Source organism: Pelodiscus sinensis, chromosome 1 (assembly GCF_049634645.1).
Source record: "Pelodiscus sinensis isolate JC-2024 chromosome 1, ASM4963464v1, whole genome shotgun sequence".
NCBI lineage: Eukaryota > Metazoa > Chordata > Testudines > Trionychidae > Pelodiscus > Pelodiscus sinensis.
Genome location: NC_134711.1, coordinates 332,543,451 through 332,556,941, shown reverse-complemented (window position 1 = coordinate 332,556,941; position 13,491 = coordinate 332,543,451). Strand labels below are relative to the sequence as shown.

The window sequence follows — 13,491 nt, the reverse complement described above, 5'->3', positions numbered from 1 at the left end:
TGATCTACTTCTTTTGTTACTAGATTCATAGGGTGTAAGGGTTACTGTGTCTGAATTTCTGTATAACACAGACCATGACATTTCACCCAATTGTCCCTCTTTTGAGCCACATGATTTGTGTTTGACTAAAGCTTTGTCTAAACTAGGATTTTGCGTGATAGAATCACAGACCCACGGGTGAGAAGGGAGGAAACTCAACTCAGCAATGCTATGCACTGTGTCAGGATCTCACAGACACTCCAGCTGGCTGGCTCCTGCTCTTATCTCATATCCAACCTCCACCGAACAGAATAGCCACTCAAATACCTCACTTCCTTAACTGTAAAAACTTAAAAAACAACGGATAGTCCTGCAACACCTTAAAGACGAACAAAACATGTCAATGGGAGCATGAGCTTTCGTGGGTACAACCCACTTCTTCAGATCAAAAGCTCATGATCCCCTCGACATGTTTTGTTTGTCTTTAAGGAGCTGCTGGACTATTTGTTGTTTTTTTAGTTTTTCTAGTTACAGACTAACTCCGCTCGCCCTCTGAAGTTCCTTAACTGAGTCAATGCAAATATGAAGATCCCGCAGCACCCTGGCCTGCAGAGTCCACCAAAGATGCTGTTAAACTCTTGTAGCTCTGAACCACACCAAGAGTCTCACACCCAGCCTTGATGCTGAGGCTGCATGGAGATCCACAGAGAGCCCTTTGATTGCACAAAACACACCGCGCCTGCTTGATGCCATTAAGGAAGCACTGGGGCAGACTGAGTTGTGTCAGGCCATCTCATGGGAGATGTGGGCAAACCCTCTATAAATGGAAAATGAGTCCAATAGCTTTATGGGATGGTTACCGGGGACACACAACAGACAGGTCATCTCTGAGTGTCCCCTTCGTTCTTTTCTGGGGGGGCTATTCTCCAGTTGACTGCTGGGGCATTGTGCTGGCTACTAAACTCCAATATAAACTTGTGGTCATTGCTACCTACCCAAGCCATAGGAAAGGAGGAGCAGTGTCCCTAGGTTCCATAACACAATGCCCCATTCTGTGGTGGAGCCTGCATTGCCTGTGTGTGATTGTATTACACGTTGTGTGTGCACGAGCCCAGCTCGGCTGACGCTCCAGATCCATCGGTGCCTGCCCTGGCCTCCTCCTTGTAACCCCCCTTCCGGCCTTTGGCTCAGACACAAGTTTTATCTCTAAATATTTTCCATTTGCTTCCTGTTCATTGACACAACTATCGAATCGCATGAGGCCTACCAGTGATCGCTGCAGGGCCACACTAGATACACCCCATTGGCTGACAGGGGCCCTTGGACATCAGCAGTCTGAGATCCGGGAGTGACCAGATGCCAGTCCATTTTACAAGAGTTTTGCTGGTATTATGGAGTGTCCACCTTTATCTGTCAGGTTCCCTATTACACCAAGTGCTTCAGAGAAATCGGTCTCCTGCATCGGTGCAGGTCCTTTTCTCAGCCAAATATGCACTCGTATTCAGGCAGGAGTTTTCCATAAAGCATGTTGGTGACAGGCATTAATTAACCTCACCCCAGCTCTTCAGTTGTGAGATTCTGTAAATGTTCTGTTTCTAGTTCATATTTTCTATTTCATTCTTTTATTTGCCATTAAGAAAAAAATCTAGTTATGACGCTGCTTAATTGCGCACTTCTGGGTGCAAATGTGTTTGTGTAGTTCAGGGGTTTTCAAACTTTTTGATACCGTGACCCCCTAAAATGCTCATTGCATTTGTGTGACCCCCCCCCCCACCAAAATTGTTAAGGAAAAAAAAGAAAAGGGGAGACAAAGAAAGTTGTTAAGCAGAAAAAAAAAGTGCTTGACTCACCCCTCCTGCAGTCACTGTGCTGCAGAGAAGCTGTGGAAAGGGAGCAAACTTCTGGAATCCCCGGAAGTGGCACAAAGGACCCTGGGTAAGACGGCAGCTGTGACTCCCCTGTAAGTCTCCACACTTGGAGAAACACTGGTGTAGTTGATCACTCATTTCATACCCCATGTGTTTGACACGCCACATTCTATTGCACACACTGATTAACAGCCTCCTAAACTGCTAATGGACAGGAAATGATATCATCAACTCATGTGACATCAGTTCATAAAAGTGCTTCTTTGTGAATGCAGAACAGAAATATTTCATGAATATATCCACCTTTTCTGCAACATTAATGACTTTTCTTTCTCCTTCTAGGAAATGGCAGATCCTTTTTTATACATATATTTTTTCCCTTAATATACTTAATAATATCATTTTGGTTATCCTTAGCTCTGTTAATGATGGATTTTTCACAGACTTTAATTTATCTTAGCATTGGAAAATTTTCTGAAAAGGGCGACAGTGATTATGGGTTTGGAACGGGAGACATATGAAGACAGATTAAAAACCCTGGGACTTTTGAGCTAGAAGAGAGGAGAATAAAGGGGATGTGATAAAGGTCTATAAAATCATGACAAGTATGGAAAAAGTGAATAAAGAAAAGTTATTTACTTGTTCCCAGAAGTAGGGGTCACCACATGAAATTAATAGGTAGCAGGTTTAAAACAAACAAAAAGACGTTTTTCTTCATGTAGCACACAGTCAATCTGTGGAACTCCTTGCCAGAGGATGTTGTGAAGACCAGGACTTTAACAGGGTTCAAAAACGAATTAGATAAATTCATGGAGGTTAGGTCCATAAATGGCTATTAGCCAGGATGGGTCGGAATGATGTTCTTGGCCTTCATTTGTCAGAACCTGGAAATGGGTGACAGGCGAGGGATCACTTGATGGTTCCTTGTTCTGTTCACTCCCTCTGGGCCACCTGGCATTGGTCACTGTCAGCAGACAGGATACTGGGCAAGATGCACTTTTGGTCTGACCCAGGATGACCAGTCTTATGTTCTTCTGTTATGTTTTGACATTCACATCCGTTATCAATTTTCCTTACTTCCAATTTGTGGTGCTTGCCGTCAATTTTTCCCTTTTTCGCTCCCTCCTCTCCAACTGCTGCCTGCACTTTGGGACTGAAGAGTTTTTTTGTCCAAACGTCTCACCTTTTTGGCTGTGGAACAGTGGCTCTGTAGTTGTCTAAGAAACTCTTCTTAATGAAGTCCCAATTTATGTTCCCATTTTTCTGTCTAATGTTTTCCTCCCAATCAGTTTTACCAATAATTTTCCTCAGCTTTGGGGTATCAGCCCTTTGAAGTGTCTGTAGGTATTACTGATTGGGAATTGTTCTCTGGTGCTCCATGTGAATGTAATCAGCTCCATTCTTTTGTTCTGTTCTCCGTCAAATGCCAACTTTTCTGTCTCTTCCAGATTCTCCAGTCCCTCCACATATGGCAACCTCCCCCGTTATCTTAGCCCACCTGGGAAACCCTCTTTCCATCTGTTGTTTCCTTCAGAGTGACGGGGGGACCAAACTGAGGGAATGTCCAGACCAGGTAATTCTCCACCCTGTTCCATTGGGAGCAGAATAGTGTGTGGGTTGCACACGGTTCTACATCACTAGCTGATGGGGATGATCACCCCGACACATGTCCTGGTTTGGTATTTTCCTACTCTCCGATTTTTAGCAACTGAATGAATGGGGAACTCCTACAGCACGGACTCTCTAACCTGGGTTTCACTGCAGTAGGGAACAGAATCCACACCCGTGTTTCTTTTGGTTCCCATTACAGTTACCCTCAGCACAACATATAGGGACTATTGACACATGGCAAATCCTAACACATGGGACTGGCATTAGTGGGTTGATCATAACTCATTTCCCTGAATTGTCAAAATGATATTTTTCAGTGTGTGACCAATGATTTTCAATCATGAGAACAGCTTCTGGTGGTGCATATAGTGTGATGTACTAACACTGTCTCTCCATCCAGGCATTTCTACTCTGCCCGTCACCTGAGAACCTTGGTACATAGCAGAAGTCAGGGGAACATACGGGTGACATCGTTCGGCTTCAGAGAAGGACACCTTCTCCTCTTTTGATGTCGGATTACAGCACAAATAACTTCACCAACCCCTCCACCTTCATCCTTTTGGGCATTCCTGGCCTGGAGACAGCCCATGTCTGGCTCTCCATCCCCTTCTGCACCATGTATGCCATGGCCATCTTGGGGAACTTCACAATCCTATTCATTGTGAAGACAGAGCCGAGCCTCCATGAGCCCATGTACTATTTCATCTGCATGTTGGCCATCACCGACCTGGTCCTATGCACCTCAATCCTTCCCAAGGCATTGACAATCTTCTGGTTCAATTCCAGGGAGATCGATTTCAGTGCCTGCCTCACCCAGATGTTCTTCATTCACTGCTTCTTGACAACAGAGTCTGGAATCTTTGTGGCCATGGCGTTTGATCGCTACGTGGCCATTTGTGATCCCCTGAGGCATTCCACTATCCTGACAAACTGCATGGTGGCCAAAACTGGCCTGGCCATCGTGCTGCGTGGAGCAGTAATTGTGCTGCCCTATCCCTTCCTGGCAAGGCAGTGGCCATATTGCAGAACCAACATAATCCCTGAGCCATATTGTGCACACATAGCTGTAGTGAACCTGGCCTGTGCTGACATTCGTGTGAGTAGTTACTATGGCCTCTTTGTGCTACTCTGCGTGTTGGGTCTAGATGTGATTTTTATTGCCCTATCCTATACCTGGATCCTCAGGGCCATCTTCAGACTGCCCACAAAGGATGCCCGGCTCAAGACTTTTGGGACCTGTGGAACTCACCTCTGTGTCATTTTAGCCTTTTATATCCCTGGTCTTTTCATTTCCCTCATGAACCGATTTGGCCAGAATGTGGCTCTGCATTTCCACGTTCTCATTTCCAACTTGTATCTCTTGATGCCCCCCATGCTAAATCCCATCATCTATGGGGTTAGGACCAAACAGATTCGGAACAGACTGCCCCGGATCTTTGCTCAAAAATAGACCTAAAATTGCCGTTGGTGCACTGGATCTGAGACTGAGATAAGTGAAGAGGTGGTTGGTGACATGGTGCTGGGGCCTCTTCCCTACATAATGGGAAACATACTGGGAACAATGAAAGGTCCACCTTGCCCGGTATCTTGTCTTCCAACAGAGACCAATGCCAGGTACCCCAGAGGGAGTGAACAGAAAAGACAATCATCAAGTGGGTGTCACCCATCTCTGACTGGGCACTAAGAAAAATGTTTAACCCTGTCCTGACATTACTGTGCTTTGTCACTGTGACAAACTGAAGAATCAGTCTTTGTACAACTCATTATCTCATGGGGTTGCCACTTTTCCAGTTGCTGGTCAAGGGAGCCCTGAGGTCCCTTTGTCTACCCCATGTATTTCTAGATAGGCCCAAACAATGGTCCAAGCGAAGAAAATGGCTAAAACCACCTGGTGGTAATGACTATCATATAATTAACATAAACATCCTTCTGACTGGAAAAGCACGACAGAGTCACAACAGGGCAGCCTTGAATTTTGCAAGGGGGAAATACAGTAAAAGGAGGAAGCTAATTGAAGGACCATTAAAAGACATAGGGGCAACTGTGAAATCCCTGCTAGCTGCATGGAAGTTTCTTAAAGACATCATAATAGAGGCTCAAAATAAAGGTATCCAGCATGTTATTTGACAGAGGGAGAACCAAAAAAGTGCCACCATAACTGAACTACAAAGCAATAGATGCAACAAGAGTTAAAAGTCCTTGAAAGAGTGGGTGTTAAAACCCAGTGAGGAAAACGGAAAGGGACATAGACTCTGGCAAATGAAGTATGAAGGGAACATTAGGAAGGCCAAAAGAGAATGTGAAGAAAAGCTAGCCAAAGATGCCAGATGTAACAGCAAACCAGCTAGCAGGTGAAAGAACCATGAGGATGAACCTTCATGGGCACTGTGATGGTACGTCTAGACTACAGGCTTTTGTCAACAGAGGCTTTGTCAACAGATGCTGTCTAGATGCTCTTTGTTGACAGAGGCTTTGTCAACAGATACTGTCTAGACGCTCTTTGTTGACAGAGGCTTTATCGACAGATACTGTCTAGACGCTCTTTGTCGACAGAGGTTTGTCAACAGATACTGTCTAGACGCTCTTTGTCGACAGAGGCTTTGTCAACAGATAGGGTACGTCTAGACTACCGCGTTTTGTCGACGGAAGTTTTGTCGACAGAAACTGTCGACAAAACTTCCGTCGACAATTTGCGTCCAGACACATGGAGTTCTGTCGACAAAGCAAGCCGCTTTGTCGACAGAACTCCGTAGTCTGGACGCAGTGTTACAGGCAATAACACCTTCTGTCGACAGAGTTCTGTCGACAGAAAGTGTTATGCCTCGTAAAATGAGGTATACCAGCGTCGACAAAACCGCGGAGTTCTGTCGACGTTATGTCGACAGAACTCCGCGGTAGTGTAGACGCTGGTATTGTTTTGTCGACAAAAGTCCACTTTTGTCGACAAAACTAGGTAGTCTAGACACACCCATACTGTCTAGACACTCTTTGTCGACAGAGGCTTTATCAAAAGATACTGTTGACAAAGCCTCTGTCGACAAAGTGCGTCTAGACTACAGCCAGTTCTGTTGACAAAGCAAGCCGCTTTGTCGACATGACAGTGTAGACGCAAAGGACAGTGTAGATGCATTAACGCCTTCTGTTGATAGAACTCTGTCGACAAAAGGTGTTATTCTTCGCAGAATGAGGTTTACCGCCGTCGACAAAACTGCCGAGTTCTTTCAACATTATGTCAACAGAAGTCAATGGCAGTGTAGACGCAGGTATAATTTTGTCACCAAAAGTCCACTTTTGTCAACAAAACCCTGTAGTCTAGACACACCCTAAGAGGAATACTGTGCTGAGAAGAATACTGAGTCAAGTGGAGAGAGAGTCATTTCCAGGAGCATAGCAGGATGATTCGAAATGTTAAAGTGGGCAGAAGACAGATGGCAGAACAAGGAGCAATGGTCTCAAGTTGTGGTGGGAGAGGTCCAGGTTGGATATTAGGAAAAACTATTTCACTAGGAGGGTGGTGAAGCACTGGAATGGGTTACCTAGGGAAGTAGTGGAGTCTCCATCCCTAGAGGTGTTTAAGTCTCGGCTTGACAAAGCCCTGGCCGGTTTGATTTAGTTGGAATTGGTCCTGTCTAGAGCAGGGGGCTGGACTTGATGACCTTCTGAGGTCTCTTCCAGCTCTGTGGTTCTATGATTCTAAGACCACTTTATTCTTCCTTGGAGATGGTTGATCTTTCATGAACATGTTAGCTTTATCAAAGCTTTTGATACGGGTGTGTCTGTTCCCCCCACGCTTTATGAAAATTGGCTTATAAATATAAATATGCATCACTTGGAGATGCTTTGGACAAAACAACTCCTGTAACCTCTCAGTTTTAAAAGTGCCATCTGCTGGATCTGTATGTCCTGTTTTGGTGTGTGTATCATTCTTATACGTGAAGAGAAAAAATAAGAACGATGAGATTGTTTGTAGTTTGAACTGTGCTAATACGAGCCATTACTGATGCTTCAGATGCCTTACTGATCAACTTAACAACTTGTAAACAGCTTTGTTTCTCTTGTAACGCTAAAGGTGATTAGACTAGTAAGACATGTGAGTGTACCACCTGGTACTTGGATTCCATTTTGAGCCAGGTAGTTTTCCATGGAAGGAAGAATGGAGAGCAAAAGATTCCTTCCTTGTGTGGAAGACTATTTTAGCAAGAGAAAGTTATAAGGTCTTTGTCTTCAGCTGGCTTGGGGGAACAGCCTGGCACACTAGAATACAAAGACCATTCTAAAGAAGGCTGGAAATCCAAGCAAAACCAAAGATCATCTTTGACTTGAAGACTTGCCTCAAATAAGAACAGTTCTTCAGGATACGAATCTGCTTTCAATAAGATTTTAGTGAATTAGGACTAGCTATGCATTTTCTTTCATTTCAGTTTTTAATAACTTACTTTAATCTGTTTTCACTTCTAACCACGAAAACCCTCTTCTTTGTATTAAAAGAACATTTTGTTTACTGTCAGGCTCAGTGTAACTAATTATTACCTGGGGGAATGTGACAACCACCGCGTATAACTCTCTTTTCAAAGATAAAGAGGGCAAACTTCTTCATGAGCTTTCTTTGTGTAAAACTTTTATTCATAGGAAATGGGTTTTTTTTTTAAGTTTCAGTCCCTTTTGAAGGTTGGTTTCCTAGGAGCTGAGCCCTAAAACTGAATACTCCCAGATCGGAAGTGGTTCAGAATCTTCTTTGCTCTTCAGGGAGGTGATAACTCCAACTCCGTGACTTGTCTGGGGGAGATCACAGAATCTGGCCCAGCAGAACAGGGTGTGGAGATATTCAGACAGCAAAAAGGTCTGTACGGCTTGGATGAATGAAAGATAAGGTGGTTAGAAAGCTGGCTGAATCGTCAGGCTCAATGAGTAGTGATCAATAGCTCAGTATATAGTTGGCAGCCAATATCTAGCACAGTGCCCCATGGGTTGGACCTGGAACTGGTTTTGGAGTATCAAGCGGAGCACCCCACAAATTGGACCTGCGATTGGTTTTGTCCAATATTTTCATTAATGAGCTGGGTTGGTCTGAACCCTCAGCAAGTTTACAGATGACACCAAACTAGGGGAAGAGGCAGATATACTACACGATAGAGATGGGGTCCACAGCGACCTAGACAAATCAGAATGATAGGATCGTAGAATCCTATGTAACCCCTCCTGTTCACTAGCCAGTGTGAGGTTACTTCTTACACCACAGTGGGAGGCCAGGCCTGAGGCTCCTTGGTGTGCTCTGCATTGTGTATGTGTGTGTGTGTGTGCCCCCCGACCAAACCCACTTAGACAAACCTCCAGGAACAGACTTTATTCTGTAAAAAAACCATACAGAAGAATCCCACTTCAGCAGCCCCTCCTCTCAGCATGCTGCCTGCCTGCTGCTTCTAACTCAGTCCCTGCTGAGACCCTGCTGGGGGCAGAGGGGATGGCCTGGCAGGAACCAGGGAGTTCTCCCAACTTGCCGCAGTTTGTAGTCCACAACTTGTAGTTCCCAGGGCTGCTGCTGGACCATGGGCCACGCATAGAACACGAGAACTGGAAGGGACCTTGAGAGGTCATCAAATCCAGTCCCTGCACTCACAGCAGGACCAAGCACCTGCTTGGTGGTTCCCAACCTTTTCCAGATGGGGACCCATTTTCATAACTCAGGAAGACTTGGTGACCCAAGGCATTTCAAAAATAGGGGAAGGAGGGCGGGCAGAGTTACCTGGGGAGACACTTAGGGACCCTTTGGAAATGTAATGGTGACCCATATTTGGGTCACGACCCATAGGTTGGGAAACCCTGGTCTAGATCATCTCCGACAGGTGTCTGTCCAGCCTGCTCTTAACTATCTCCAGTGAAGAAGATTCCACAACCTCCCTAGGCAACTTATTCTAATGTTTAACCATCCTGACAGGTAGGAAGTTTTCCTAATGTCCAACCTAAACCTCCCTTGCTGCAGTTTAAGCCCATTGCTTCTTGTCCTGTCTTATCGCTACTTATAATGCCTTTTTAGGTACTTGAAAACTGCTCTCATGTCCCCTCTTAGGGTGTGTCTAGACTACAGGGTTTTGTCGACAAAAGTGGACTTTTGTCGACAAAACTATACCTGCGTCCACACTGCCTTTGAGTTATGTCGACATTACATCGACAAAACTCAGCAGTTTTGTCGACGTATGTAAACCTCATTCTACGAGGAATAACGCCTTTTGTCGACAGAGTTCTGTCGATAGAAGGCATTATTGCATCTACACTGTCCTTTGCGTCCACACTGTTATGTCGACAAAGCGGCTTGCTTTGTTGACAGAACTGGCTGCAGTCTAGACGCTCTTTGTCAACAGAAGTTTTGTCGACAGTATCTGTCGACAAAACTTCTGTCAACAAAACCCTGTAGTCTAGACATACCCTTAGTCTTCTCTTCTCTAAACTAACTGGCTGTGTCTAGACTGGCAAGTTTTTCCAGAAAAGCAGCTGCTTTTGCGGAAAAACTTGCCAGCTGCCTACACTGGTCGCTTGAATTTCCGCAAGAACACTGACGATCTCATGTAAGATTGTCAGGGTTCCTGTGGAAATACTGGGCTGCTCCCGTTCAGGCTAAAGTCCTTTTGTGCAGAAGATTTGCGCAAAACGGCCAGTGTAGACAGCTCAGATTTGTTTTGCGCAAAAGAGTGTCCAGATTGGCACAGAAGCTTTTCCGCAAAAAGTGCTTTTCCGCAAAAGCGTCCTGCCAATCTAGACGCTCTTTTCCACAAATGCTTTTAACGGAAAACTTTTCTGTTAAAAGCATTTTTGGAAAATCGTGCCAGTCTAGACGTAGCCACCAAGTCTAGTTCATACAGTCTTCCTTCATGGGTCATGTTTTCTAGACCTTTAATCACTCTTGTTGCTCTTCTCTGGACTTTCTCCAGTTTCTCCACATCTTTCTTGAATTGTGGTGCCCAGAACTGGACACAATACTCCAGTTGAGGCAGAAACAGCACAGAGTAGAGTGGAAAAATGACTTCTCATGTCTTGCTCACAACACTCCTGTTAATGCAGCCCAGATTCATGTTTCCTTTTTTTGTCTCATGTTTAACTTGTCATCCACTGTGATCCCTAAATCCCTTTCGGCAGGACTCCTTCCTAGACAATAACTTCCCATTCTGCATGTGTCAGACCGATTGTTCCTTCCTAAGTGGAGCACTTTGCATTTGTCCTTATTAAACTTCATCCTGTTTACCTCAAACCATTTCTCCACTTCAGTGTTTGATCCAGTTTATATACTGCCTGGTGTCATAAAAGGAACATTCATGTGTCTTCAAAAGCCAAGTGCAAAGGCTGTGAGGTTGCATTTTTGGAACAGAGCTACACAGGTGGCTAACTTAAGGGCATTTCCAGAGATGTATTAAAAGACTTTTCTAAGCAGGAGGTGACCAGTTTCGATGACTGGCTATTAGGGTGCATGAGAGGCCAAAGACAGGCAGCAAAAGTGCTCTCAACACAACTAACGGCACAGCCTAAAGTAAGAAAAAGGCTCATGATCAGAAGACCCGTGAGGCTCTCGTCAGACCTGGAAACCACGTTCCACTTCATACCCATAGATGCCAATGATGTAATAAAATACAGGGAAAAAAATGGAGTGAAATCCCCATGTTGTTGTTACTCTCAACAATCCCAGAGTGCTGGTTCACACTGTCCAGCCTGACCTATACACAACGATCAGGGGCTCAGAAATGTGTCCAGAGCAGGGAGAGACACCCAAGGTCTGTCCTGGGAGACCCAAGATGGTTGGGGTAAAACCACCTGAGTCTAGCCTGCCACACAGCAGAGTGCAAGGGAAGCCTTCAAGGTGAGGCAGGCCTCTGGGGAAAGGCAACAGGAGCGAGGACTCAGATCCATCAGGGTGGTGTCTATGCCAGGAAAGTCCCCCACAAAAGGGGACCCTTCACCCTCCCGCCTCCCCGTGGAGTTGTTCAAAGGACTTGCCTCGTTTTTCTCTGAAGGTCAAACTTTTGCCGGTTGAACATTTCGCTCTTTTGAAGTCCACAAGGCTCCTTACGTGTCTGCAGCTGTGTGGAATAACCGGATCGCTCTGACGGCGGCTGTGTCCGCCCTACAGACCTGACAGCGGCACAGCCCTGCCTCTGAACATCTGCAAGTAGCACCCCTGTGCCCATGGGAGAGAGCTCTCCTACCAGCATGATTTCCCCTCTTCCTCTAGAAGGATCTGCTCCAGCGGACCCCGTGCCATCCCCAGCAGCACTACGGTTGGCCCGGGGTGTTTTTTTCACACCTCTAACTGACAAAGTGCGAGTTCAGACAAAGCCCGAATTGCATCATGGTCACTCTGTCCCCTGCCTCCAGCCCTGCCGTGGGAAAGGTGCAATGTTCTGCTGGGCTCCTTGGGGCCCAAACCCAGCTCCTGTCAATCACAGAGCTCCAAACACCCCGCACAGCCAATTCCTCGGACTCAGCCCAGAGCCCAGGAGTTCTCCTCTCCCGTTGGGAAGCTTCCTTAGTTGCTGTTTACTCCTAGAGCTGGAGAAATAGCCCAGAAGCCCAAACATGAAAGAGTCGCTGGAGAGTCACTGGCTAGAAAGTCTCTGTTCCCAGCCTGTTTACATCCAGATGCCACTTCTCCCCCAGAGGCTGAGCCAACCCCACTGGGACGGCTCAGAGATGTTTATAACCAGTGCACAGCCCTGTGCCGGCTCTCGGCGTGGGAGGCTGCAGCAGACGCTGGGCTGAGAGAGGTGCAGGACGGGAGAGTCCCAGGGAAGTTATTTCAGCATCGGGATTCACAGGTATCTCTTGCTCCTCACTCCCCAGTGCACCGTGGGCATAGTGGGATAGCCGGTTAATTTGGGTCCTTTCTGCTTTGCACAGACACTAAACGTCCTGGGGTCCTGGGGTGAGTTTTACTCCAGTGTTATTGGACGAAGTGTCCCTCCTTGCGGATGGCCTCTGGCATTAAGGCAGCTGCATTTCAGCTGCAAAGTGGATCCTTTAGTATGAAAGGTTTTAGTAGCTCTACAGGACCAGACAATATTCTCTGGCCATGGCTTAGAGTTTACTCAGACCTCACTGGGGCAAAAGGTCCCTTGGAGGAAGACCTGAGTAAAGACCTCAGGAGCTAGCTCTGTGTGAAGGCGCAGACACTGCTGTCCATAGGGGGCTAATACCTATATTTTATCTGCGGGGAAGCCAGGAGGTGCTGGGGCTCCCCTCTGAAACACTTCAAAGCATTGTACTGCATGAGCCAGACATCTCCTCCCCTGGCTTAATTGGCTGCACCGTGATGCCTGAAACTTTCATAAAAGAAATCAGCCAGAAGCAAAATCACCAACAACATCCTATCCACTTGCACCAATAGGCCAGGCATTCAACAGGCAAAATAGGCTTTATGTGAACCGCTTATCTTCAGTGCTGTCTGTTCAGAATTACAGCACAATTGACTGCTCCCTTGATTGTGTGTTATGAGACACAGTATACAGAAATGCCTGATTTACTTCTTTCATAGGTTATTGTGTTCTTAAGATACTTAATAATCTTATTTGGGGTATCCTTGGCTCTGCTAAGCATGGAATTTTCCCTGACTTTCATATCCCTTATCAAGTTTCATTACTTCCAATTTTTATTGCTTGCTGTGGACATGATTATATTGTGTCTCCCCCAATGCAGCCTGTCCTTTGGGACTGAAGCCGTCCTTTGTTCAACATTCTCTATGTTTTACTGTTGAATTGTAGATATTTAGTTTAGTAATTGTAGTACTGTTGAATTGTTGCATTGTAGAATTGAAGTGTTCTAATAAACACTTCTTAAAGAGCTAACAGTTTGTGTTCTCATTTTTCTGTCTAATTGTTTGCTTCCCAATCAACTTTGCTGATGATTTTCCTCAGCTTTGGGGAATCAGCTTTTTTGAAGCACTAAGGGTATGGCAGATAAGATCAAAGCAACCACAGTCGATATTCCAGGGTTCTATTTCGTGGATCTAGTGAAGATACACTAATTCCAATTGAGAGGGACACTCCCGTAG

At 45.7% G+C, this 13,491-nt stretch overlaps 1 protein-coding gene across 1 annotated transcript; it reads left to right on the top strand.

The window, feature by feature from the left end:
* Positions 1-3,966: 3,966 nt before the first annotated feature.
* Positions 3,967-4,908, top strand: LOC142827535 (olfactory receptor 52E4-like). The gene has a single exon (XM_075923141.1). The coding sequence runs from the start codon at positions 3,967-3,969 to the stop codon at positions 4,906-4,908; it is 942 nt and encodes a 313-aa protein (XP_075779256.1).
* Positions 4,909-13,491: the final 8,583 nt, after the last annotated feature.